The 26,383-nt window shown below is 47.5% G+C and overlaps 2 protein-coding genes across 6 annotated transcripts in view; one reads left to right on the forward strand and one right to left on the reverse strand.

Annotated features, from left to right (window-relative positions):
* Positions 1 to 506: 506 nt before the first annotated feature.
* ACTR1A (actin related protein 1A) lies at positions 507 to 13,138 on the reverse strand. Of its 3 annotated transcripts, XM_015866982.2 has the most exons (11): positions 13,040 to 13,138; positions 9,489 to 9,553; positions 8,960 to 9,035; positions 8,060 to 8,185; positions 7,157 to 7,281; positions 6,806 to 7,022; positions 5,081 to 5,173; positions 4,265 to 4,439; positions 3,818 to 3,879; positions 3,425 to 3,465; positions 507 to 2,792 (listed from the first exon to the last, which is right to left on the reverse strand). In XM_015866982.2, exons 1-11 carry the CDS (start codon positions 13,085 to 13,087, stop codon positions 2,690 to 2,692), a joined length of 1,131 nt encoding a protein of 376 aa, XP_015722468.1. In that variant the 5' UTR covers positions 13,088 to 13,138; the 3' UTR covers positions 507 to 2,689. The 3 variants fall into 3 exon arrangements, with proteins under 3 accessions (XP_015722468.1, XP_085410788.1, XP_085410787.1); XM_085554662.1 differs by lacking the exons at positions 8,960 to 9,035; positions 9,489 to 9,553; positions 13,040 to 13,138 and adding an exon at positions 8,319 to 8,446; XM_085554661.1 differs by lacking the exons at positions 8,960 to 9,035; positions 9,489 to 9,553; positions 13,040 to 13,138 and adding an exon at positions 8,281 to 8,331.
* Positions 13,139 to 13,660: 522 nt separating this feature from the next.
* SUFU (SUFU negative regulator of hedgehog signaling) overlaps positions 13,661 to 26,383 on the forward strand; it is an 81,149-nt gene continuing 68,426 nt past the window's right edge. For all 3 annotated transcript variants that reach the window (XM_015866980.3, XM_015866981.3, XM_032445329.2), the window contains exons 1-2: positions 13,661 to 13,881; positions 16,723 to 16,857. In XM_015866980.3, coding sequence (XP_015722466.1) covers positions 13,706 to 13,881; positions 16,723 to 16,857 — 311 coding nt within the window. In that variant the 5' untranslated portion in view covers positions 13,661 to 13,705. The remainder of the gene's footprint in view (positions 13,882 to 16,722; positions 16,858 to 26,383) is intronic.

The following is a 26,383-nucleotide window of genomic DNA, read 5'->3' on the forward strand; positions in this document are numbered from 1 at the left end:
TGCTGGGGCTTGAGCCAGTAACTGCCTTTGGAGAAAGGTAAGTCACTTGTCCCTGCTGCTTTTGAAGACCTTGGGTGACATAAAGGCTGGGGGGAGGTGCAGGCCTGCACAGTGAACCACATAACCATTCCCTCAGGTCTGTCCTGGGAGCAAAGCTTACAATGGGTTCTCAGCAAGCACCTGCCCATGCCAGCAGCATCACTGCTTGTACTATCCCCTTACAGTTTCTCTATCCTTCAGCTGTCCTGTACTTGTCTTCAGTAACAAACTAAAGCTTTGAGAATAATGGTCATTAAGAAAAGCAGCTTTGGACTCTACCAGGGAGACCGGTTACAGGCCAGGCATGTCCTACCTCAGCACAACAGACTGATCAGAAAGGCAGCTTTGGACCACAGTTGTGTTTTCACGCAGAGATTAGCCAGCAAGTTCTGTACAGGCAAGAGAAGAACACACCGTTATCTCCTTAAAAATACAAATGGGGGAAGGTGAGGCCAAGAGGCTTGAAGTTTGTATATGAATGACTTTATTTAAGTATGCTGGGCACCACCAGGCAACATGGTTTGGACAGAGTGCGAGGGAACAGTCAGGCAGATCAAATGAATGCTAGATTGGAGACGGCACCTTTCTGTCCGGTCACTGCAGTTTACAGAATGGAGCACTGCTGCTTCTGCAAGGCCAGCAGAGCTGGGGAGGGGGAAGAGATCACAGGCACTGCCTGGGGCATGTGGTAGGTGAACAGAGAGGGGTTTGTTTCTTCCTCTCTGCATGCTGCAGCTAATCAGCAAGACTGCAAAGATCTTCTGTTAGAACGAGGCTGAGCATTGACGGCTCTTCTCTACCTGACTTGTTCTTACTTCAAAATACAATCTGTTCTGACAGGAGAGTGAGCAGCGTGGCCTCAGCTGGGAACAGGCCACCAAATCTGCCTACCTCCAATTTCTCTGAGCCCAGCAGTGAGCCCTGAGAACATGCTTCCTGCTGGAGCAGCACACTACTTGCTTACATTCATGTCTGCTGGGGCAGTGCACCAGCTTCTGCCAGGCCTCTGCAGCAGGGCTGCCGCTGCCCTTCAGCTCTTGTTCTGTCTCGGATCTGGAGAGTGACCCCAGGGTGTTGTGTGGAAATGAAGAGAAAGGAGGGGAACACAGAGGAACTGCCACCAAACAATTCCAGCCCACTGCTAATGCCAGGTACTGCAGAAAATCAGTGGTGATGCAAATGAGCACCAAGTAATGTATAAGAACGCTCACAAGTAACAGTGCCGCAACCCAACACCAGCTGCTCTGGAGGCCTCCCAATCTCTGCAGAAGCAGCAGCTATAAAAGAGCAGCCAGTAGATGAGCAGAAAGGCATAAGCAGCTCAACAGGACAACAGAACACAGCCACTGCAACAGCCTGCTGCTCACAACCCCGCTGCTCACGTCAGTGTGCATGTACTAATACAACTTATTGTCCTCATATACATGTAGTGTATTCATAGAGAACAGCAAAACTTCCTAAAAAAAGGTTACTGAGTGGTGTAGCAGGGCTGACTGGTTATTATGCTAAGCATATGTGCTGTAAACAGTGTTAACATAAAACAATGGACAGCTGGATAACAGGTGTTCAAAGAAGACCCAAAGAACAATTCCCAGGTGCTGTGGTCAGTATTTGAGAGATATCATTGGAGATTTCAATAAATAAAACAATTCTTACATTACAATGCACCTTTCCAACTATTATTTTGCCCCCCCAAATGGATAAAGTACACAAGAGTTATGCCTGGCTGAAAATACATGCTCCCTTTGCCCTGACATGGCAGAGGAGGAGGGAAACAGCCCCAACTCCTGCAGAGAAAGAACATGAAAGCTGTAAATCTTGGCAGGTTGAGGGAGAACACTCAAGCGCCTTCACTCCCACTCTGGGGCAGTTGCTTCCAGAGGAGAAAAGGTATTTAAAAGAAGGAACAAGAGAATAACCGTCTAGCATAATGAAAGCTGATTAGAGATTGCTTTGTTCTATTCCATGCAATACAAACTAAGTCCTATCACCAACTTCTCCAGCTGTGGCACAGACCCACGCATCAGTCTGAGAAGTTACACACTCACTCACACGCATACACCAAAAATAGTGGGGGCAAATGGGCTTAACTGTTAAGAATGTGCTTTCTCTTAATAATAACAATAAAAAAAGACATTAAAAACAACTTCAAAAACCTACTGATGGCAGAGACACTGATGAAGAAGAAAGTAGCTATGGGGCTCCAGCGATGTATTTCCAGACAATCCAGGCATTGCAGTCAGGCTGACTAAAGCCTACATGAGCAGTTTGCAGTGGTTGGCTCCTTTCTGACTTGCTAGGCAGAGTCTAAGCTGTTCCCTTTGTTTTTCCTTGCTTGTTTTACAGTGGCAAATGTGATGATAACACAGAAACTAAGGAACTGAAATGAAAAATGTATGGGCCGTTCTGAAGAAAAGCAGACTGGTATTTTATCCTTTCCATTAAAAAAAAAAACAAAAACCTCAACAAAAATAAAAAAGAAGTAGTTAGTACTAATACAACCCTCCTGCTGCTGTTGTCTTTGCTCAGTGACATCGGGGCATGCTGGCGCACACACACACATACAGGCAGCTCTCAGACACTCGGACTCAGAAAAGCGAGTTTAGAACTGAAGTGAGTCTTCAGAGGAGACTGAGGATAGGTCCCAGGGCTAGAAGGTTTTTCGGTGGATGGCACGAGCTCCATCTTCTTCATATTCCTTTTTTGAAACCCACATTTTCTTAAAAGTATCCAGCGAGGCCAGAATAGAGCCACTGGGGAGAGACAGACATTAGAGATTAAAGGAGAACGTTGGGAACACTGTCACTACATCTCTGCAGGGAAGAGCTGCTTCTGCTACGCCGCTCTTCCACGCGTAAGAAAGGTGCCAAGTCTCCTAGTTGCCCACAGAAGAAATGCTTTCTGGACAGTCACCTCCACTCCTGTTAGCTTCAAATGTGCTGGTATTACAGAGCCTTTCACGAGCCACCCTCTCACAAACAACGTGCTGACACTGCTGTAAACCAGCAAGTTCTCTTCGCATAAGATCTGATCTCACTTCCTAGGATTCTGGAGCTGAGTTTAGTTCTCCTGATGAACAACAAAGATGTACACAAGAGGGGAAATGTACCTACTGCCTCTGCCCTATGGAATGTGCTACCAATGAGCTTGTTAATGTGGATGTTAGGACTGGTTAAGAAAAAGAAAATTAACAGTCTTGCAGGAGTCTTAAGGATGCAAAGAGCTAAGGGGCTGGCAGCATGAATGGAGGCTCAGTAACCAGGCTGGCTGAGGAGTAATGCCCTCCTGACACACCATAGTAGCAGGAACAACAGTGCAAGCACCAACAGGCTGCAATTCTCCAGCCCTCATCCCACAGGAAGACCCACCACCATGCAGTACTTACCCAATCCATGTAGAATACAATCTCTCCTGAGGAGCTGATATCTAGGAGAAGAAAAGAGTCAGTCAGGACAGCCTCAAAGTACAGTCTGCTTCTCCCAGCATGCTGCCCTGATTTCCTTACAGCTCACACAAGTATGATCCCTCCCACCAAAAATACACCCAGCAGGTTTCCTGCAAAATAACTACTGTGGACCAGATCCTGGACAGAAATCATGCTGTCAGAGGAGCTACCTGCTCCAAGATGAAACCAAACAAGTGTTCATCACAATAAGGCTGTTACTGGTTTGAACCACGTGGCAGCTGCACTCTTAGTGTGGCTTTTTCTTTCTTCAAGAGGGCAAAGGTCACAGAACAACACACAGGATGTGATAAACGCCCAAGAGAATGCTCGTACCCTTATTTTGACATCCTTTGGAGCTAGTTTCTTCACTTCACTCAAGAGCCTATCACCAAAACCTGCACAAGACAAAAAAAAAGAAGCAGTTTGAACCCTTCAGCAAAATCCCAAGTTCCACCTACTAACAACACGGACCTGAACAGTAGAGCAGGGTTTGAACAGGTAAACTAGGGCCTATCTGGAGATGTCTGCCTGTGGTTAGGGGCTGATGGGCTCTGGCAAAGGTTATCTATGTCCATAGGGACCAGATACATGCTGTTATGACTGGGGCTCAGCAAATTACAGAGCAGGGATCAGTCTCCTGCTTCTCACAGTAACTACCCTGAGAACAGAGCTCCCACAGCGGTCATATCATGGGACAAGCTGGGTGTTTATCTCCCCTGTTTCACACAAGACGAGAAAAAGATGTAAGTGACAGCCCACTGAAAAACAAGAGACAAGAACCTTTGAAAAGCGTGGAGCCTCCAGACAGCACAATGTTGGAGAAAAGTGTTCGCCTCAGATCCATATCTGATTTTTGAATGGCAAAAACGAGCACCTCGTGGAGTCCTTCACATTCTTCCCCTATCAGGTCTGGCCGGAATAGGAGCTCCGGGGCACGAAAGCGTGCAGAGCCAATCTGCAAGGAGAGCAGTTAGCACAGAGGGGAGACAACAGCAGTGCGGCACAGTTCACAGTTCACTGTCTACACCCTCAAGGTTGAGTCTTTTTCTGTGAGGCAAAACTTCAGAGGAAGAAAGCTTCATGGACATTCATGCTACATCATTAGCTCCCAAATGATCACCATATTGACCTAAAGCTATTGGCAAAGTTGCCATTTCTATTCTGGAGATGAAAGAGATGAAAAACCGGCTCCATCTCTGGTACTGGAGGTAAGACTTGTATTTCCTCTCCTTCAGCCATTCCACAGAAGGCTCAATGTCTTAAAGAACATTCCCAAGTCAAACTATTCAAACCAGTAGTTTCTGCTCATCTGGGCAGGAAAAAAGGCACATACAAAACCACAGCATAATTTACAGATACCAACCCACACTCTATACCTGATCCACATAAACATTTTCTAGATCAGAATCTGCACTCAAACAGTTCTTAGACTCCATGGTCACGCTTTATCCTTACCAAAGAATTCCAGTAAGATTTCTAATAATATTCTCTTTCCCTAAAAATTCTAGTGCCCCAGCTCAACCTGGGATACATTTTGGTCTTTAAAATTATCCTCTCTCACCCCACATTGCACTAAGTCTCCCATCTTTTACAAACCTCAATAGTGCTTCCATCTGGCAGGTAGTACTGAGCCTTCTCAGTCTCCAGAGTCTCGTCCTTCTGAGGGTTTATGGACAGATAGCAGGCACGCTGAAGAGAGCCAGAGAGAGATGAGAAGGGTAAAACCTAAAACCCTTGACAAATACTTTTCTCACTACAAAAAGCAAATTCCTTTGTTAACAAAATCCAAGTGTATCCTTGGAGGCACCAATTTCAGCACTATTTTGTGTTGACGAAAAGACCTTTTGGGTTCACAACAAGGAAAGTACCTCATCTGCTCTTCATACTACAGCTAGTCACTACTTTTCTAGCTTTTGTTTTTGTCTCTCACTTTGCTTAAGAAGTAATCTCCCTCTGCACTGGTGGGATAACTGTCTTGTGAACTTCCAACCCTTCATAGTGCAAAGCAAAGCAGGCATCTGAAACACCTTTAATGGCATTAACCATGTACAAAGGTAGGTTTAGGTACCTTAGTAATAGATTAAGACTATGAACAAAGTCCCTTGTTACATTCCAGAAGAAACAATAACTAACAAGAACAGTTCAGATTGGAAGACACCTCCCTACTGAAGCAGGATCAGTTAGAACAGGTCACCCAGAACCACATCCTGCCACATTAGGAGCAGTTACACAGAGAGATAAATCTATATCCTCTACTCAGGGCAACTTGTTCCACTGTTTGGTCACCTTCAAAGAATCCAAGCAACATGCAGAAGAGCTCTGATCCCTCTGCACAGCCACACTGAGCTACAGCCATGCAGAACAAGCAAACTATTTCCATTACATTTTTTTTCCCATTAGGTCACAGGCTCAAGAACAGCTCACTGATGTTCTCAAGCCTTGGCTGCTGGCACTGCCCAGAGTTATCTGCGGCAGTTAAAGCTTGTGATGGAGGCCAACAGCATGGCAACAACTGACAGGCATCAGCAGTTCTGATCTTAGTGTTGAAGGCACAAATGCATTGATAGCCCTAAGCCACACAAAGCCTTGCTGAAATCAGATCACAACCTGTCTGCATGAGAACTGCAATGCCACAAAGCTATGGTGAGTAATCACCAGCTGAGCTACTGTTCATTGTCCCTCATTTGCCCTCTTCTCTTGGAACACAAGAAAAGCCAAGGTAACTACTGCATCTCTGCAAGGCCACTGAACACTGTAAATGCCATTAAAAAGGAAAGCCTTTATAAATATGAATGCTGTGAGTGAATTATTTCCATGGAGAGAGAAAGAACGGCAGCAATCCACTTGTGATCCCAAACTACCATGGATTTTCTAAAGTTTTCACTTGAAGATTAGGCAAATACTAGTGAAGGATATCAGACCTGATAAATTGCTCACATATCAAAAAAAAGTTTTCCTTTACATTCAGATGGAGCCTCCTGCGTGTCAGTTTGTGCCTCCTGTCCTTTAACCAGACATCACTGAAATGAGACTAGCTCTGTTTTCTTTGCCCTCTCCCTTCAGATATTAATATACAATGATGAAATCCTCCCTGAACGTCTATTCTCCAGGCTAAACAGTCCAAGCCCCCTCCATCTCTCCTCATACGAGGGATGCTCCAGTCCCTTAATTATCTTATAGGCTCCAGTCTCCCTTTGGTAGATAAAAGAATGAGTTTCAGAACTAGGTAGGCTGGCACTTCCCATTACACTTCAGGGAGTGATGACTTCCACCGGGCAGAAATCTCTTTGTGTATAAGCACAGAAACAGACACTATGTTACCTCTTTGATGGTCTTGACGATCTCAAACTCTGAGGTGGTGTGGAAGTCGTAGCCTTCCTTCCGGAGATAGAGACGCAGGAAGCGTGAGACATCGCGGCCTGCAATGTCGATCCGCATGATGGAGTGAGGCATGGCAAAGCCTTCATAGATGGGGACCGCATGGGTAACGCCATCCCCAGAGTCCAGCACCACTCCTGTAGTCCTCCCAGTAGCATACCTAGCAGAGGGACACAAGACAGATATCAGTGTGGTCTTTCTCAGTTTGGTTTTCTTCTTTGTTTGCAGGAAGGGGAAATAAAAAGATTTCAAGAAACATTTCACAAGTGCACATCAAAGATGAGAAGTACTTACAGACTGAGAACAGCTTGCATGGAGATGAATAGTGCTGGAACATTGAAGGTCTCAAAAAACACTTCAGCAGCACGTTCTCTGTTCTTGCGTGGGTTTAAGGGTGCTTCTGTCAACAGCACGGGATGCTGGTAAAGGAAAAGAGCCAAGCTGTAATAACCAGGATGCAGCTGGATGTACACTCTCAAAAATGCCTGCTTATTTTTCCACTTTAGGAATCACTAGTACAATAGGACACATAGAAGGGACTAATTTCAGCTAGTGAGCTATACTGCACCATGCATAATCTCTATTAGGTTGGAGAACCAATAGGGTGCTGGTCTAGCCATAGAGAAGTCCACCCTGTGAGTGACCCTTTGCTGCAAAGGATGATCAAGATCACTCCTTGTACCAAAAGGAAGACAGTTTTCCCATAACACAGACACCCTAAGAAAGGGTAAAAGCATATAGTCATTATATACAGGCAGAAATACTCCACCAATGACACAACCTATTGCTTTCAGTCATTTAATAAATTTTTTGTTCAGCTCCCTCCAGACCAAGACTGTGTTTTTCTCCTTCCTTACTTCAGATTATGTCACTGCTGAGTGGATACACCTGATGCACAGGCAGAACAAAGCTGCACTTGGTGCAGAGCACCATTATACAAGAGAGGGAGCGAATAACAATCTGACTTTCAGCAAGTCAGATTTGAGTCAGGCCAGAACGTGAGATATGAGAAGAAATTCTGCTTGGATATTTTTTGTGTAGTATCTCCTGAGAGGTGAAAAGAACTTAACTGAGCAAGAGGTGAGTTTAGAAAGAAGAACAAAGGAAGGGTCCCAAATTGCTTCCTGGAGTTCAAAGGCTCCTGGTGTTATACAGAAAGGAAACACACTGGTGCCTCTACACAGTGAGGTATCTCACCTCCTCTGAGAACGTCTGAAGCTGATCTTTTGAATACACGTACTGCCAAATGCGCTCCATGTCATTCCAGTCCTTCACTATGCCATGTTCCATTGGGTATCGGATCGAGAGGAGACCTCTGTGCTCCTGAGCAAACAGAAACAATACAGCATACCTGTCAGAAACTAACAGTTTCATTTCTGAACATTATGAATACAAATTAATCTGACAGACTCAATTACTTTCAGTCCCACTAAAATGTAACACGTCTCTAACATACACTGCAAAGACTGAACAATAACCACAAGCATTTTTCCAGAGAAGTATTAACGAGACTCAATTAGGCCTTTTTATACAGAGGAACACATGACGCTTGCAGAGCACTTTCCATCCTAATGTGTTTTGAGCCACACAGACACCAACCAAACGTTATCTTTGTTCTGCCAGCTCTGTCATGATGAGACAGCAGGGTGATAGCAGGGAATGTAGTTCTGTGGGCTCACTGGAAACATGAGACCATGCTGACAAAAGAAGCACTGTGGACAGCATGTTTCTTGCCCACATCAGAGAGATAAAAGGCAACCAACGAGGGTCCATTTCTAAAGTTTCCAGTCAAGAAAGTGGAGATGTAACCATACAGACCACAAGGTAGCCTAGAAAAGAGGCTAAGTACAAAAGGACTTGGGAAAATGGATTGAGACTGAGAGATCTGTGATCATCAGGCTGGCTCAAGATATTTGTGAAGCTTCCCACTTCAGCTTGGACGCACTAACAAGAAGTGACAGTCTATTCTGCTCTTCTTACAGACACTGATATCAAGGAACCACAGCTGTTAACATGCCAAAAGTGCAACTGCCACGGCCCCTCTAACAGCAGCACAGCAAGATGCACGAAGAGGTGAAGTAACACAGGTTTTCTTACCTCTGCCTTTGGACCAATGAAAATGTCCCCTTCTAAAGCACCAGCCATAACACGAACATGCTTTGGTCTGCCCACACTGGAACAAAGATAAGAGTATAAATGCTTCTAGAGAGACAACTGAGATACACCCGACATTTTATTTCTTTTGTTTTTCTTCTCAGCTCCAACCAGCACTTTCTAACAGCAGTAACAGAGTCTGAAGGCATTACCAAGTGCAGACAGGCTCAGGTTTGCTCTACATGCCAAAAAGAGGGATTCACACCTCAAGATCCAACGTGGTCTTTTTTGACTTCATGTCTCAAGACTACAGGATCCTACAGCTTTGGATGGGGGACGACAAAGAGATAAATCATCTTTTCCCCCAGAAAAATCTCCATGTGTTTAACAGAGGAGACCTTTTCTCCCTAATGTACAGCAGGATGAAGTAGTATAACTTGTTTCTTCTGCTACAAAATTGGACTATTCCCCTCTACATATATAAGTATTGCTAAATGGATTGAGAACTGCTCAAGACCAGCAGAGTACTTACTAGTTTGGAAAGCAGTATTTCGGTATTTGATCGCCAGCAAAACCTGCTTTAATCACACCCGAACCCTGCAGGAGAAACAAACACATGAGTTCATCATCCATTCAGAAATCTTCATTTAACAGAGTAGCATCAGCACTGCCAAATCCTCTCTTTACTTGGAGAATGGAGAATACTTGGAGCTTAGAGAATAAATTCTCCAAGGTGGGGTGGGGGTGCCAGCCTAGGGCCAGGCTGAGCCTCATCCACTCCATTTCCCATCCATGCACAACAGTCCTGAAGCAACGAGGGAACCAACAAGGAACACGCAAGTTTTGGTAAGGAGATTTCCATGGGATCTCCTTCGATAAGTCATTTCACTGCTAATCCCAGAGTATCACAGGATCAAGCTCTTCTATCCAATTTTTCTTGAAAGAAACGTGTACTGGGAGCAATACATGTATATTTGCACTGAAACCAGAGACAGAAAAAGTGCCCATTCACTCTCAAGGGCTCTGCAGCACGACTGCTCTGTTTGTGAGGACATTCTCAATACATTTTAAAATGAACAGCAATGCAGCTCCTCGACAGCTTCCCTGTTCCCATCCTTTCTGTGTGGGTCAATATCACTCACATGTGTGGGGCTGTGCACCTAAGCTCTGGTTGCAGGGGATGCTGAAAGCCCCAACCATCTGCTCTGTAATGAGAGGGGTCAGCAGCCAGCACAGGCTCAGCAGAAAGGAACATGGGACAGTCCAAGGCCTTATTCCCAAGCTCCTTTTGTCAGCTGGTTCAGGTGAGGTGCCCAGCTTTGCAGAGCAGACATACCCTGCCACCATGGTGCAAGCACTCCTGCCTTAAGACGGCCAGAAGCAGGTCTGCAGAGATGGATCTACAAAAAGGGGTACCAGGAACACTGGAAAATGGACATGGCTGGTTATGAGAGATATAAGAGGAATGTAGTGCTGGAACCCCATGTTGGTACCAGCCACAGCTCCCAGCATCTGCACTAACAGGTGCAGGTGGAACAAAGAGCCCCGTGCCATGGTAAGAAATGAGGCCCCCAGGAACATCCTGCCTTCCGACCAGTCAAAGCAAAACAGGGAATAAGACAAAACAAACAGTATTATGACTTTCTTTATATCATCCTTTGTCAAGTCTCACAGTTAAAAAATAAAAATAATGAAGATAATGAATCAAATGCAGTAAGACAGGCACTACCAGAATACGGTGTTTATTGAACATTTTATTCTAGCTAATGCTTGATAGCACAGCCTGCCGCTGGGAAATGGCTTCAGGAGAACAATGATGCTCCTGTTTTAATGCAGTGATCAAAACTTCCCCATGACAGGCCAAAAATTACCCTGCACATCCTGGTGAGCTTCCCAGCAACTTATGCATTTTAAGATTGAAGTACTGAAGTTCAAAGAAATGGAGCTGAAAACTCTTTGCTGGAGTTGGAGATGAAGGTTGCTCTGAAAAGTGATGGGAGGGGATCTGAGCACTGTTGTGCTTCCCAGTGCCTGCAAGCAAACCAAGCACAGATGTCTGCTATCTCTGCACTACAAAGACCCAACAGCATTTTCTGTCACAGCAGGCTGGGACTTCAGGGCCCTGGCTTGTTTACCACCTCAGCTCCCCTGGCCCACCCCCCTTTACACACACATGTACAAGACAGGAGGGCACTCAGCCTCGAGAAGCCGCTGGCAGCTCCCCAGCATCCAGCCCTGCTGAGGCAGCAGAAGCAGCAGCACCTTTCCGAGCAGCTCCAATTGCTATCCTGCCTGAACTCCCAAGTACAAAAATGCAATGTCACCACAAGGCTTGGCCTGCAAGCGTTAAGGGCAGATCTCACAACCGTCTCATTCTGCAGCTTATACAGGCAGGGGCTCATTTATTAGGGAGGCGAGCAGAATTAGCTTTTGTAAGACCAGCTGTTAACATTAAAAAAGAAACAGTCTCTGGCAGCACAAGCCTTTCTTCAGGCCTGAAGCAAGGAGGGGAACAGTCGCTGTGCTAAGTAAGGGAGTCAGACGGAACAGAGACATGGAGTGCTGCTATGTGACCCTATCATAGGTCAGAGGAATAACCAACTTGACCTGAAAAGATTTATGAATCATACAGCTCAAAACAAGTGTAAGGGAATCATACAATGGCTTAGGTTGGAAGGGATGATAAGTATCAGCCCATTCCAAACTCTCTGACATAGACAGGGTTGTTACCCACCAGATCAGGGCCCCTGGCCCCATCCAACCTAGACTTGAACACCTCCAGGGATGGGGCAACCACAGCTTTTTTGGGCAGCCAGTGCCTCACCTCCCTCTGAGTAAAGCCTTTCCTCCTGACATCTAACCCAAACCTCCTCTCTTTTAGTTCAGTCATTCCCCCTTGTCCTGTCACTATCAGACCACAAAAAAAGTTGGTCTCCCTCCTGCTTATAAGCTCCCCTTAAGTACTGGAAGGCCAAAACTAGGTCGTCCTGGAGCTCTTCTTTATAATAGAGATGCTCCATCCCTCTGAGCATCTTTGGAGCCCTCCTCTGCTTCAACAGCTCCACATCCTGTACTGGAGGCCCCAGATCTGGTTGCAGTGTGTCATATGGGGCCCCACGTGTGCAGAGCAGGGAGTGATAATGACCACAGGATTCCACCGAAAGGAAGGTGATGGAGGAAGCACAAACACCAGCCCTTTACACAGCACAACGTGAATCAGCAGCAGCGGGGCCAGAAGGGAGGAGCAGCAGCTTGTGGCTGGCAGCTGTGCAGGAGGCTCCTGGGGATGTTCCACCCCTTCCCTCCTCCCACTCCTGTCACTGAGGCCTCGAGGACGGGGCTGCTTAGAAGAGCCCCAGGCTCACCGCACATAACTGCTCGCATGCAGCTCAGTGCCGCAGTCCTGCCCCCTGCCGAGGCAGCCCGTGAGCAGTGGCGGCCATCAGCACGGCCACACCCTGCTGTCACACCAGGCCTGACGCAACCCGCCCTGGGAGCGGCTCCTCCGGCAGCGCTGCCGGCTCGGCCCGAGGCCTGTGAGCCCACGAGGCCTGTGAGCCCACGAGGTCACCGCCAGCGGTACCGGAGCGTGCCGGGATCCGGCCCCATTGTCCGCCGGGCACAACGCGGGGCGCACAGCCGGGCCGCGGCCCGTGCTGACGGACAGCCGTGACTGACAGCCGTGCCGGCCAATGGGCGCGGCCGATCCCCGCGAGGGCGTTGCCGGGAGGGGCCCCGCTCCGGCAGGTGGCGGCGGGGCGTCCCGTTGACTGACAGCCCCCGCGGCCAATGGGGGCGCGCCGCCCCTCAGGGCCCGCACACAGCCCGGCGGCGGCGGGGGCCGCTCCCCATCGGTGAGGGGCAGCGACCCTCCAGGGGTGACGGGCGGCCGGCTCAGCCAATCGCGGGCCGCACAGCCGCGCTGGCCCCGCCCCGTTCGGCGCCGGGCTCGGGCCCGAGGCGGCGGCCCAGCAGGGAGGGGGGGCGGGCGGGGCGCGGCCAGCACCGATGACAAAGGGATCGCGGCCGGCGGGTAATCCCCCACCCTGCCCGGTACGGGGACTGGAGGCCGCGCACACTCACGTTGTCTATGACGACGGGCTGGTTCGCTATCACGTCGTAGGACTCCATGGCAGGACCCGCCGCAGCCACCCGTCACGGAGCAATAGCCCAGCCGGCCGCGGCACATGCGCAAAGGGGCGGCGCGGAGCCAGCCGGGCGATGTATTCCTGCGGCCGCGGGGCGCGCTGGGAAATGCAGTCCTGGCGGGGAGCGGGGCATGCCGGGAAATGTAGTGCGGAAACACAGCGCGGCCGGAAGCGGCGTGACGTCATGGCGCGGTGTCCGCCCGCCATGAGCGCGGCGTGCGGGGCGGGAGCTCGGAGTGTCCGCGCTCCACCCGTTACTATCAGGGCTGGGCTGCGGGGCTGCCCGCTCCGCTCCACGTTTGTCGGCTGCACCGACACAGCCCCGCACCGCCCGCATCCCGCACGGTTCCCCCGCGGCCTCTGCCCCCCTTGAGGCGCTGTCACTCCTCCGCCGCCAGGGGGCGCTGTCCCGGCACGGCGCGTAGCGGGGCTCATTGGGGCGGCCTCCTCCCGCGCCTCGCGCTGCCATTGGCTGAGCCGAGCTGTCCATCACGGTTACCCGGGCAACCGGGCCCGCCCCCTTCCTCCCGCAGCGCCGCTTGGGCCGGGCCGGACCGGGACAGGAGCGAGAGGAGCGGAGCGGGCGGGAGCTGCCCCGGCCATGGAGGGCGCGCGGCCTGCCGGGGCCAACCCCGCGGGAGGGGCGGGCTCCGGCTCGGGCTCCGGCTCCTTCCCGTCCCTCTTCCCGCCGGGCCTGCACGGAATCTACGGCGAGTGCCGCCGCCTGTACCCCGAGCAGCCCAACCCGCTGCAGGTCACCGCCATCCTCAAGTACTGGTGAGGCGGCCCGGGGCGGTGTGTGAGGCTGGGAGATGTTGGGGTGCTGTTTGGGAGGGTTGTGTGGGGATGGGGGGAAACGTGGGGCCTCGCGTGGGGCTCGTGGGGCCTGCGGAGGAGCTGAGGGAACTGGGGGGTTGAGGAGCAAAGCGCGGAGTTGTGAGGGAGCCGTGTGTGCAGCTGTGGGGGAGTATTGGGGCTGTGGGCGAAGAGCATCAGAGCTGAGGGCCACGTGTGGGGTTTCAGGGGATTTAGGGGGAGTTGTGGGCGTTGCGTGGGGTCAGAGGGAGCTGCTGGGGCTGCAGAGGGTGGGAAGGTAACAGGGCTGGGGGTTGGGAGCTGAATCTGGGAGGAGATGTAATAGAAAGGTTTGGTGCGGTGGGAATGGGGTTGTGATGGGATGGAGGGCATAAGGGGCTACATGCCATCATACAGCTACATGGAGGGAGGGCTGTGCTGCACAGCAGAGATTTGGGGGAGGAACTGGAGGTGGGGGAGGTGTTTGTGGGGTGGTACAGAGCTTCCCTGAGCGGGGATGGAACTGGGTAGTGAGAGGAGGGAGCGTTTCCTCATCTGAATAGCTTATAGTGGGGCTGGGGGTTCTTCTCCTGGGCAGGAGGCTGAAACTCTGTCTGCTGACCTGGAGCTTGGTGTGAACCAGTGTTTAACATCCGAGCCTGATGTGTGCTGTGTGTGCCTGCAGACCTGAGGAACAGACCCGGCTCCTCTTGCCTGTGTGTTGCCACGTGTTACCGCAGACTGAGAATCTGTTGCTTCTCTCCCATCCCTGCTGACACGGTGTCTGACACAGTAACAGCAGTTGTTTGTGTGAGAGAGTGGCACGAAGGAAGTACTTGGATGTTTAGCTAGATAAGTGTCTAGTATCCAGCCCTGTGGGAAGTTGTTCCTCCTCTGCATGAGCTGCAGGATTAAGGGCTGGTCTAGATGAAAAGAAATTGCTGAGCAAAGTTCTGTGCCTTGAAATAAGTATTGTAACACTAATCAGCTTTGTAATTATAGCTATTGGTTTCTCTATTGTTAGCAGCAATTATTGTTGTTCAGGTAGCTGGAGCTGTGTTCTTGGCATACACAGAAGATCCTTCCTTACTTTTATTTTTCTCTTGGAGCTGTTTCCTCTGCCCGCTTTGGGTTTCTCCCTGGACAAACACTTCAGTAACTCCTATCAGCATCCAGAGAAAGCTCCGTATGCAGATGCAAATACCACTTTTCCCCTGAGGCTGCCCTTCTTTCTCCTGAATGAGCACAATGAATAGAGAACGCAACAAATTTGTACCGTACCTGCAGCTTTGAAGTTGGGCTCTCTTTAATAAATCCCTCCAAGGCTTCCAGCTCTTTGTGTGAACCCACATACTGATATGTAGATGTGATATGAGGTGAGCCCTGCAGGAGCACAGTGGGCGGCAGGGCAGGACATACCGGGGCAGGAGTTGTTGGTGCAGCAGCAAAACCTGCCCACAAATGGGGTAAGTTTGTGCCCCAGCCCTTGTGGGGGCTCTTCTGCCTGGGTGAGATCCTGGCTGTGCTGTGAGGAGGGGCTGCCTGAAGCCACTGCAGGGTGCTCCTGTGCTTGTACCTGTGCTGTGCCATGGAAGGATGGTTTAAGAGTTTGCCCAGTGTCAGAACTGTGTCGGCTCCCATCTGACTCATTTGACATCTAAGGTGTTATTAAACCCAGTTTAGGAGCAGGTTTTGTGGGAGAGGGGAACGCTTGTTGCTTAGCAGGTGGGGGTGTTTTCCCTTTGTTTGGGAATCTTATGTGTCAGCTGTGAGGACTTGCTGCGCTCTGCTGACGGCTGTATTGAGCTCTCTTGCTCTGGAGCCTTCCACTAAGGTAGCTTTGTTTGAGCCCTTGTGTGGGGCTCTCCTCAAGGGATCCGCATGCTTGTGTTGCTCATTTCCCTCAGAAGAATGTGGCAGGCACTTCTGCCCAGTTTGAGAACAGGATTTTAGAACCAGGCACAGGGGAAGATCAATAATTGCAGTTTCCCAGGTAGGTTTCCTTGCAAACACTGGGCTAGGAAGATGGCCTGAACCCTGTTAGGGCGTCATAGGGTGCAGGGGCTCTGAGATGTGTGTGTAAAGATGGACCCCATATGCTGTGTTTCATGGGTATTGTGGCAGTGTCCAGCGTGGGATTTCTTTGGCCCTAGTCCCATTGCTCTGGGCAGGGTGCTCACTGCTTCAGCCCGTGGTTCTCATGGCTGCATCACCAGCCTGTCCCAGGATGCCAGAGTTATCCTGGTGTGACTTGTAAGGAAGGGAATGGTGAGGGGCTGTCATGCTCTGCCCCTTTTGGAGAATCAGGAGAACTGCAATTAGTGCTTTGCTGTTTGATCACCCTACAACTCCCTTGCAGGACAGGGTGCCTGTGTCCAGGTGTGGACGTAAACACTTCAGGGTTGTGGAGCATGCTGCAACAGGCTGGATGCTGTGGCTATTTCTTCACAAGTCTGATATATATATACATATAAATATATATATATATAGCTATTGCTCTTTTACTGGTACAATTTTGTGAATGTTTTGAGGAGGTTTTAATATGATTTTCCAGAGTCTTTCATGCTTTAATGTTAAAAACATTGTAGTACATTGCACACATGCACTTTGCCTTCCTGTGCTTGGAGCTGTCTGGACTTAACCCAACCTTTCTCTTCTTTGTTTTTTGTTGTTTTGTTTTTTAATAAAAAAGAGTAATTTGACCGTGCGGGTCTTATTTTTGTCACTAGCTGTGATTTAAAGCAGGTCCCTTGTGGCATCTGTGAAGACTTTTTTGTCTTGAATGAACTGATTTACTTAAAAATCTTTTTGCTTTTACTGCAGGTTGGGGGGTCCCGATCCTCTGGACTATGTCAGCATGTACAGGAACATAGGAAACCCAGCGCTGAATGTTCCTGAGCACTGGCACTATGTCAGTTTTGGGTTAAGTGACTTGTATGGAGATAACAGAGTACATGAGTGAGTATCATCCCAGTTCTGTTGCTGTGCTGAGTTCTGTGTCACATTTGGGGAATGTAGGTAAAACCCTGTCCTGCTGTTTATGTTATTTGAACAGCTGTTTTTCAGCTGAGTACCGTAGGCTGTGGGTCTTGCTAAGGGGTGACGTATGCTTGTTCTTGGATGTAGAAAAGTTACTGTGTTCCCCTCCTTGGGCTTTGCATGCAATATATTTCCTTGCTAGTGTTAAGAAGCGGAGTGACTTCTGCATGTTTGTGTTGGTTTTTATTGTTTGTTTTTTAACTAATGGGGACACTTTTTTTTTCCCCCTTAAACTGAATGGTTTATGTTTTTCCACTCTTGGTAATCTGCTGTGTTTATATGCTTAAATTCTGCTCCCTCCCTGTGCACGCTTAATGACTTACTCTGCAAAAGTGCTGTCAGGGCATTTTTCCTATTGCTGGCACAGCAGTGTTATGGCAGGAAATGAACTGCCACCCCAGTGGCTACTGTATGAAGTGTGAGTCTATCATAACAGAAGAGTAATCAAATCGTTATCTTGGCCTGTTGATATGAGCAGTCTTTAACAGGTGTTTTGCGTTAGTCCAGGCAATCAACATGATCTAACCTTACTCTTGTCTTTCTTTCGCTGACTTTGCTCCTTAACTGCAGATAAGGTGAACAGTAGTCACCACACTTTCACAGTCTCGGGACAGAACTCTTTTAACCAGACAGAAATGGCAGAAGGTTTATGTTGTTAATGTTTAGTTCAACTGTCTTGTGCTGTTCTGCAGTTCCGGGCTAAATATCCACTGTGAACGGTGTGACAAAAGTCCGGATTTGTTCATCCGAGCTTTTCCTCTTCTGTTCATTTAAGTTAAGTTTCAGCCAACAGGTTGTGTTCTGTTTTAACGAGGTGCTTTTGTTGCAACAGCAACAGTCAAGCAGTTCTTTAACTGTGCCTATGTCCTTAAGGCAGTTTCTCCTGTTTGTGGATACAAGCCTGCTTTTCAGAAATCAAGTCTTTTAAGACTGGAGTTTACACAGAAACTTAGTGTCACTGAGACCTTCCTGGAGCATTTTAACCAAAACATCTGGCAACAAACTCCATTCATTACTTGCTGGGGTGGAGAAAGGGTAGGGCAAATGAAAGAAATGAAGTTAAAGGTTACCTTCCCTTGCTTTCACAACAGATGTAGCCGTGCACATGCAGGCTTTAATGTAATGCCTTTATTCTCAAGTAATGAGATTTCATCTTTACCAGTGAAAATGAGAGGTTGCTAAGATTAGGCAGCCTGTGTTTTCCAGCCGCGTTCTACTGGCAGTTCATTTTGGAGGGCATAAGCTGTGCTGACTTCTTCTTTTTGGTGGCTTGTCAGCCTGATGATTTTTCATGTTGAGACTCTTTTTGATCGGGTCTGGTCCTGATGATTTGCAGAGAGAGCAGTAACAGACTGTGTGAGTCTCCACTGAAGGCAGGAAGAGTGAGGAATGGTTTAATGTGTTTTTAGGAACGAGGAAGCAAGTGAGGTAAGGACGTAGCCTCTTGTGGCACATGCTCTGGTTTCTCAGTCCCAGGCTGCTCTCTGCTAAACTATAACCTGTTATTCTGACACAGAGAGCTTGACAGTGAAGGTGTTACACAGGTCTGTCACAACCTTGAAAATCTTACAGGGATGAGACGACCAAACTCTTCATGCTGTCATATAACTTGATCTGGAAATTCAGACTGAGATGATGGAGGATGCCTTGTGCTGGCTGCAGTTCATCACCTTAAGTTTAGTCTCAGTCTTGGAGCTAGAAAACTTAATGTTGCGTGTGCTGTCAAGAAGATTGCCTCTGCTTTTGTTGCAGATAGTCTGACTATACAGTTATGGATGTGGTAAAGCTGTCAAAACCTACGTGTATCTTGAATGCTGAGCCTGAAATTACCAACTGGTAGGTGAGCACTAAGGGTGGATAAACAGAGCTCAGCACCCACCAGTTATTCTTGTTCCTAGCAGCAGCCTCTGCCACCTGCTCACAAAACAGGACTGCTGCATGGACTGCATGTCACAAGGCTGGTGCTGCATGTGTGTTTGCAGGATTGTGGTGGGTTTTGTGTATGCTCAGGAAGCTCTCATTTTTCAGGAAGAAATGTACTGAAGCCCCTGTTTAATACTGTGGGTAGTGGTCTCTGTTGCTCAAAAGGCTTTGGAGTTCTGTTTTCTCAGGTGAAAGCATCCTACAGGATGGTTGGCAGCACAGCGGGGTGGCAGGCACATCGTTTTAGTCTTCAGAGGATTTTCTTTAAAGCTGGTGGGACACTGAGCTCTGTTCAGTTCTGCTGGCCACTGGAGATAGCTGATGGTTTGTGGCTCTTTATTTGCTTTCCAACTCTTTAAAGAGTGCAGAGCTGGGCCTACTTATGGCAGAAAGAGACTGGCAACAGAGGCATGTTTCCATAACCTTGCTGCCTTTCATCCTTCAGAAGGGGACAGATAATACACTGCCAAGTGCCTTGTTCATCTCCTGCTTGACTTTGGACTTACTTCTTGTGGACCTATTATGGCATCCTAAACCAACTACAATGAGTGTTAAATGAGAACGACTTTCTTATGATTATTGTGAGTGAACTAGGGTTGGGTCGGAGGCCCTGTATTTTTATTTATAATGAAATAGCAAACAGATGTAGCGTGTAACATGAAAATGTTGACTTTAATTTATATTTTTTAATAAGAACCTGTAAAGTCTGAAGTGGAGCTCTCCCTGTGCCTCCTTGTTGACAGATTTATTTTCAGTTAAAGCAGCACTATTTCCTGCTCTGCTTAAATGTCAGCTATGCTCTGCTTACGGAACTCTGGCCTGTTCTTAAGAGTCCATGGAATAGCATGGAAGAAATATACAAATTTCAAGCGGGGAAACCTTTTTCATTTAAAAACACTCAGTGTTTCATGGTATAATGGCAACCATGACACCAGCTGTGCTGAGCTGATTGCTCTGAAAATCCTAAATCATGACATCATGACAGCACTGGGGAACCGCGGGCCTTTCCATGGGATTTGATGCCAAGCTGTTTGCATGGCAATAAGTCTCTCCAGTCAAGCATGCTACATAAGTTGAGTGGCAGCAGAAATCCTTCTGGGGTATTTTTGCAAGTTGTTTCTCGCTTTCTTGTTCTTCATAAGTTCTTCTGTCTACTTTAAATCCAAAAGTAATATGTAAGATCTTGAATCCATTCAGCAGGCTTATTTTACTGGCCAAGGTTGAATGTCCAGTTAATTATTCCTATAGTTCCACAAGTACTCGTTCTTTCTGCTAACAATCCTTAAAGTGCACGGAATGTTAGAATCACGATGTAATATGATTACTGTAAACCTTGAATAGCCTTATTTGTATTAAAATTGCAAGGTTGTAACTCAGAGCCACAACAGAAAGCAAAACTGAACTTGTGGCTAGGTTAGGAGATAAGGTTTGTACTTACGGCCTTCCCACATCCTGAGAATAAACATGCCTGCAGTGTTTTGATGTTTCGCCTATTGTGTAAATCCCAATGATTGGGTTTCTTGATCTACACAAACTTCATATAGACAACATGGTTGTTTTTTCTTTTCTGGCAGCTTGCCACTAGCCTCAGTGCAGCATCCCATTTGCATAGAGCCAAAAAGATTCCAGCTGCCTTCATCTCTGATACAGATTCATGGTACCACCCGCCGAGACAACAGGTCCCAGCTTGCTGTGGCCCTTTTGATTTCCACTGCTTCCCATTGGGATGGGGAAGGAGCGGTGCATGCCGGGGAGAACGTGTTGTCTCTGTGGGTGGTGCCTCCCTATTAAAGGTAAGGGTAAGCATGAGCCTTTCATGATCTTCCATCCAGCTTGTGTTCTGCTGGCGTGTATAGATCCTCTGAATGACCTTAACTTGTAAAGGGGCAAGGATGCTTGTTAGAGCTGGGGGGAAGAAAAAGGAGCGCAAAACTGGATCAGGTAACAAATGCGAGGCTTGCAGAGGGGTGGATGTTTTCAGCGAGGCTTTTTCCAAGTATGAAAAGAGTTTGAAAAGAGTATTTAGAAAATAGCCTGGAAGTTGGAACGAGTGCTCTCTTTCTTTGAGTGCGTGCTGGCTTCTCCTTTGAGCCTGCATGAATATAGGATGGAGTGGTGCTGACAGCTGTCACTTTAGTGGCCTCTTAGTTCTGTAGCCTTTCATAAATTCCAAAGCTTGCTGCTGCCAGCCTTTAGCCTTAAATTTTGTTATTTAATGGGTCCCTGAGTGCTTTATAAACCACGTGCCCAAAGCACCTCTGAAATATTACACCCAAGTCTGAGGTGACAATGAACTGTTTTAATAACAGTGGAGATGGTTCTGCTCTTCTTTATTTTCATGAAAATGAAGTAGAATTAAGGACCTTTCGGAAGACTGTGAGTTAGAGGTGGGCAGTGCTGGTTGTTGTGGATTGGTATCTCAGAGAATGTTTTGAAGCAACTCTTGTAGAATACAGCGTATCTAAGAGGGGAAATGAAAGATCAGATCACACTGGGAGCTGAGCCTGAAATTCCAGGAAAATTATTATCCAGTTTGTTTTAAGTGTGCATTCTTCACATAGAGGAACCTGAGGACTTGTTCTGAAATAACAGCAGAGTGGTGCAAGCCATCTCTCCTCATCCTCACCTTGCTTCCCTCGGCTGCTGACTCAGAAGGAAAATGACACCTGCTCAGTAAGGGCTGACTGCTTGGTACCACCTCAGCATATGGAACAGGGAAGCAAGTTTAAGTTCTGGGGACAGATTGAGGACCTGGATAGAGCATCTGCCCCAACTAAAGGGAGCAACGTGGGAAATGGCACTGATAAACTTATAAGCTAACTGATAAGTTTAGGAAGGAGCTACAAGACTTAAGGCTGGAGGAGGGAGAGCCCAAGGTGGGCAATGAGCTCTCAGTGTTCTTTTTCTTCTTGATTCTGTTTGTCTGGCAGAGACCGATCCCAGGTTTAATGCTTTTCTCTTTAGTCATCTTTCTGAGACAGCGGAGTGAGGAAGTTTCATGGCAGAGTAGGAAGGGAGAGGGCACAGAATTGCAGAGTTCTGTGACCAGCAGAAAATATTTCCTTTTAGCAATAGCTTATATAAGATGCCACCAGAGTTGAAATGAATAATTTGAGCTTCAGGGGGGCAATAAGGTTCATATTTTGATGAACTTGTCTCATGCTTAGGTTTGTTACGTGCCTACACAGATGTGAACTAGTCTGAGCTTTTTCCAGACTTCTGCAATACTTGTAACATCTCTCATCTCTGTGCATCTCTGGTGTCTAGAAGTGTAGCTGTGCTTTCACCGATGGACCTGTACATCCATTTTTCTACCTGGCTGTTGTTTCTGCCCACACGTGGTGCTATTGGGACACCTCTTATATTGAAGAGCTTTAAGTGTGACTAATAGAGTTGAACAACTTCAGGGACTTTTTACAATGCACAAGTGTGACCATGAAGGATTCAACTCCGGATCTCCCAAGCCAAAGTGAAACCAAGTGTCATGCCTATTCACACATCCCATTGACCATGTCCCTCTGGTGATGGAGGCAATGCAGTGGGGTGAGGAGTTGTTTGTCTGCTGGAGGCAGACCTCCCTTGAAGCAGTGGTCACCATGGGGAAACCTATTTTTCTCTGCTCCCAGGCAGAGAGCACTTGGCTTCCAAATGCCTTTTGCTGGAGGTGGTTAGCACCGTTAATAATGTGGATGATGCAGGCCACCTACAGAGAGAGGTCTGCTTTGTGCTGCTGTGTATCTGCGTGTGGAGCTTGTGGGATCAGAGCACGCTTGAACTGTGCTAGACTTGGAAATAGTTTTTTGAAGCATTGAAGGAAATTCGTTTAACGTTTACAGCAAAGTAGTTGAATTTACAAGGAGGACTGTTTTCAATAAAAAAAGAAAAGGTTGGATGGAAGTTTACAGCTGAGAGTTGCTGAAGCTGTTTCCTGTGCAGTGGCACATCTGTGCGTGCATCCTGGTAAGCTGAGCCCCTGCTGCCATGTGAGGATGGGACACAGTGCTCAAATGGGGTGACTCCTTTCTGTCAGCAGAGCTGCATTTATGGTCTGCTGTATGGGAGGAGAGCCGGCCCAGCCAGCTCCTCGCTCTCATCTCACAGCTGGGTTAGTGCAGAGCAAGGCAGGAGGGCTCTCGCTTGGCCTGCTGGGATGGGGAGTGACTGGAGATCAAGCTCAGGTCTTCCTGTGTGAGATTGTTTAATTTGATAAGGGTTGTTCTCAGATGTTCTAAAAAGCAATAATTAAAAGATAGGGTTGGTTGTTTTTGGTTTTTTTCCTGGGATGTGAAGGTAAAAGCATTTCATAAGCTGTGCGGCCAGTCCAGCTGTGAGATCAAAGGGAATCTGACTTTTTTTTGTCTTCTTGCTAGCTGGAATAATGATACCAACAAAATAAATGTTTGAGGAGATGCATCTGAATGCTGTTATTCAGACCTAATCTCCTTTTTTCCCCAGTGCAGACACTCTACTTCGGGAGCATGCCTGGCTAACCAGCACAATGCTTGGATATTCTGTCTGCATCTTGATGGGACAGTTCGATGACCAGATTTATTTTAAAATTCAATCTATCGGCATTTCTCTCCCTTAAGCTGCACTGTGGTTACTAAACTCATCTGCCTTTCTACTGTCATCTCAATTTCGAATCAAGCCCCAGTAGGCAGTGACACCAGGCTAACAAAAGCGGGCTGTAAATCTTTGGTGGTCTCCATTCACATGGCATTCCCTTCCCTGGACAAAGGGGTGGCCGGGGCTCCCGAGTGCCACGCTGCCTCCAGGGATGGTGAACAAGGGCTGGATGTCTTGGGGGAGGCATCTGGGACAAAGCTATTTGGGTAGCTGGGATGCCACCTGACAAAGGGGCTGAGGTTTAAAGAGGGATTCTGCTAGGGCTCTTAAGAACAAAAAGCACACACACAAAAAAGGCACAACTGAAAACTATTCCACTATAACCAGGGTGGGAGGAGGTGAAGGGGGACTCAGCCGTTCTTGGGGGGCTCTGATTTAAATCCAGAGTGCAGAAACAAGGGCAGGAGGGAAGGATGCACAGATGGCTCATTGTTTTGTCTCTCTTGGCGTTCTTGCGCTGCCAAAGCGAAGGGCAGTTGTTTTAAAATCCCTGTTGCAAAGGGAGCTGTTTACTTTTCAGCTTTTGCTCATCCCTGAAGATACTAACTGTAAAGCAGCAGGGCTAGACATTGTCACTCTCTTATTCTGAAGGACAGTGCCCTGACCGAGGGCATGGGGTGGCTGTCAGGCAGTATCGCTCTGTGAGGGACCAGTAAAGAGCTGCAGCAGCCAGGGAGCGCACAGGGCAAAGGGGTGCACAATGGGGACTGGTGCAGAGCAGCATATCCAGCTGATGAAACATGGCATAAACCTGCAGCCATACCCAGCGTGCAGTATAGTCCTCTGTCAGCATTTCATTTCTTGTAGCAGACTATTCGTTAGTGCACAGCCATATTCTGCCGTTCCTATACTGTTATTCTTTCTACTGGTGCTGCTCCTTCCCCCGCCTCCCCTGTGGATTGTTGTGGCCTTTCTGGAGCAGGGGCCTTTTTTGGCATAGTCGACAAAAATAAACCATAAAGGCCGCTGTTGTTATGAATAAGGCTCAATGGGGGAATTTCAGCAGTAGAACTACAGCAATATAATTATACTGGTAGACTGGTTACAGTAAATTTGCTCATGAAGACAAGCCTTAAGTTGACATTTCCTAGTAAGTTGAATCCATATGTATAATGTTATTACACAAAAAATAATGTGTCTCTGGGCCTTGAATTCTTTTTTACCCAGAAGAGTAACGTTAAGCAGAAAAGCAAAGAAGTTTGTGTTCAGAGATGGATGGGGATTTTCTGAAGCAGAACTGCCATGATGCTGAACTGAGTTCAGTTGGATGCTGAACTTTATGTTTAACTGAGTAGGTTATTCCTTGGAAATCAAGCAGGAGCGTGAAGAGTGCTTGTGCTTCTTGTACCAAAACCTGAGTGGTACTGAAGTGTGCAGTAAGTTAACATCACTCCCAAGCTTTACTCCCATTAGTAAGAGAAACTGATCCACTGTGCAGTCTCCGTAACTACTTTGGCTGAGAGGCAAAGTAATTTACCTTTAGGTGTAATCCTGGGCCCACTGTGAAATGAGGAGAAAAAAATGTTTATCCCTCCCTTGCTTGTTTTTAAGAGGCCAAGATTCCTTTTATCCTCTTATCCTCTTGTTTTGTTTTTAATCTTGCAGTAGGTAGAGGGTGGGTAATATTTTTGTAAGTCAGGTATTTATTCCTGAAAATCGAAGATATCAGCCTTAAATGTCTGCCTCTGGAAGGTTCTGACTGAGTTTCTAAACCTCCAAAGGAATGATGGTCTTTCAGGAGAAGCTTAATGGAAGATTAATACAAAAATAATACAGGGGACTGCACTCTTTGCAATGAAGTAAGACCAGATACCACCTCAGCAAGTAAGGAGATGTCTTGATTTCTGCAGCTGATGAAGTAAAACATGAAGGATTGGGTCCCAGATCCAGTAGGTAACACAGCTGCTTAAACTCCTGTTGAAGTTTGGCCTTCAGTCTCCTCAAAGCTCCTAAATACTTTTTGTGCTTTAAGCTCATCTGTTGCACTGCTGAGAACTTAGTCGTACAGGAATCCTAAGATGTGATGAAGGTGTTCCCTGTGTTCTTTTTACCTCTGCTCTTAAAGCAGCAGCAAAGTAATGGGAGTAATGCTGTGATACGTTTATGCTCTATGTAACCTGTTGGAGCCTGGGATTTCTAGGCAGTGCTACAAACTAGCTGTAGCTGTCAGTGTAGCTTCTAGCTTTGGGTTTCTCTCTTACTCTTTCCACCCTCCAGTACTGCTTTTGAAAGCCTCCTTTGTTATGCGAAGGGATTCCTCCCAGCAGCTGCAGAACTTTCCACAGTGGGAGCTAGGAAGGAGCCAGCAGACACTGCAAGGAAAGTCGGTGCCCTTTTCCCAGCTGCTCACCGTGCATGGCAGTACTGTCCTCCCCAGCCACGCTGATTGCTGCTGGCCTTTTGTTAACATCCTTTCAGAGCCAAGCCACTAGGTGAAGTTTTTGAGATGTTTTAAGTCTGTTTTTCTTAACTAGCCATTCCATCCAGCCCTCTAATCTCTTAATTTCAAGTGGATATTTTTTTGAATGCATGTTTTTGAAAACATCAAGGTGAAATGATTCGGTCTTGTCAGTTTGGTGATGGCTGAAGTAGGAGATCAAACCATCGCCAACTGGAATGGCAGCATCTTTGTGCCACCGTACACAAAATAAGAACTGCCCTCACGTAGACATCTTGCTGCTGGGGTAAAGGGTGACGTATCCCACTCTGTCTCCTGTTTCATATTTTGGTGTTAAAGTCATTTCCCATTTTCAGTGTTTGTTCATGCTGTGTAGAATATGGAGTTAATTTCCCAGCTTTTCTGTGACCTTTACAGCCAGTATATACAAGCAGTTACTATATCATCCGCGTGTCATGTTACCATCTGAAGTGGGGAAACAGTGTTACTCTACATCTG

Source organism: Coturnix japonica, chromosome 8, assembly GCF_054131305.1.
Source record: "Coturnix japonica strain WE chromosome 8, WE-NBRP24, whole genome shotgun sequence".
In the NCBI taxonomy this organism is placed as follows: Eukaryota; Metazoa; Chordata; class Aves; order Galliformes; family Phasianidae; genus Coturnix; species Coturnix japonica.

Coding starts and splice junctions, on each gene's coding strand:
- ACTR1A (XM_015866982.2), bottom strand. CDS start 13,087: ATGGAGTCCTACGACGTGATAGCGAACCAGCCCGTCGTCATAGACAAC. Junction 9,554..13,039: donor AGCCCGTCGTCATAGACAAC/GTGAGTGTGCGC, acceptor TTTCTCCTGCAG/GGTTCGGGTGTGATTAAAGC. Junction 7,282..8,059: donor TTCAGACGTTCTCAGAGGAG/GTGAGATACCTC, acceptor TTCCTTTACCAG/CATCCCGTGCTGTTGACAGA.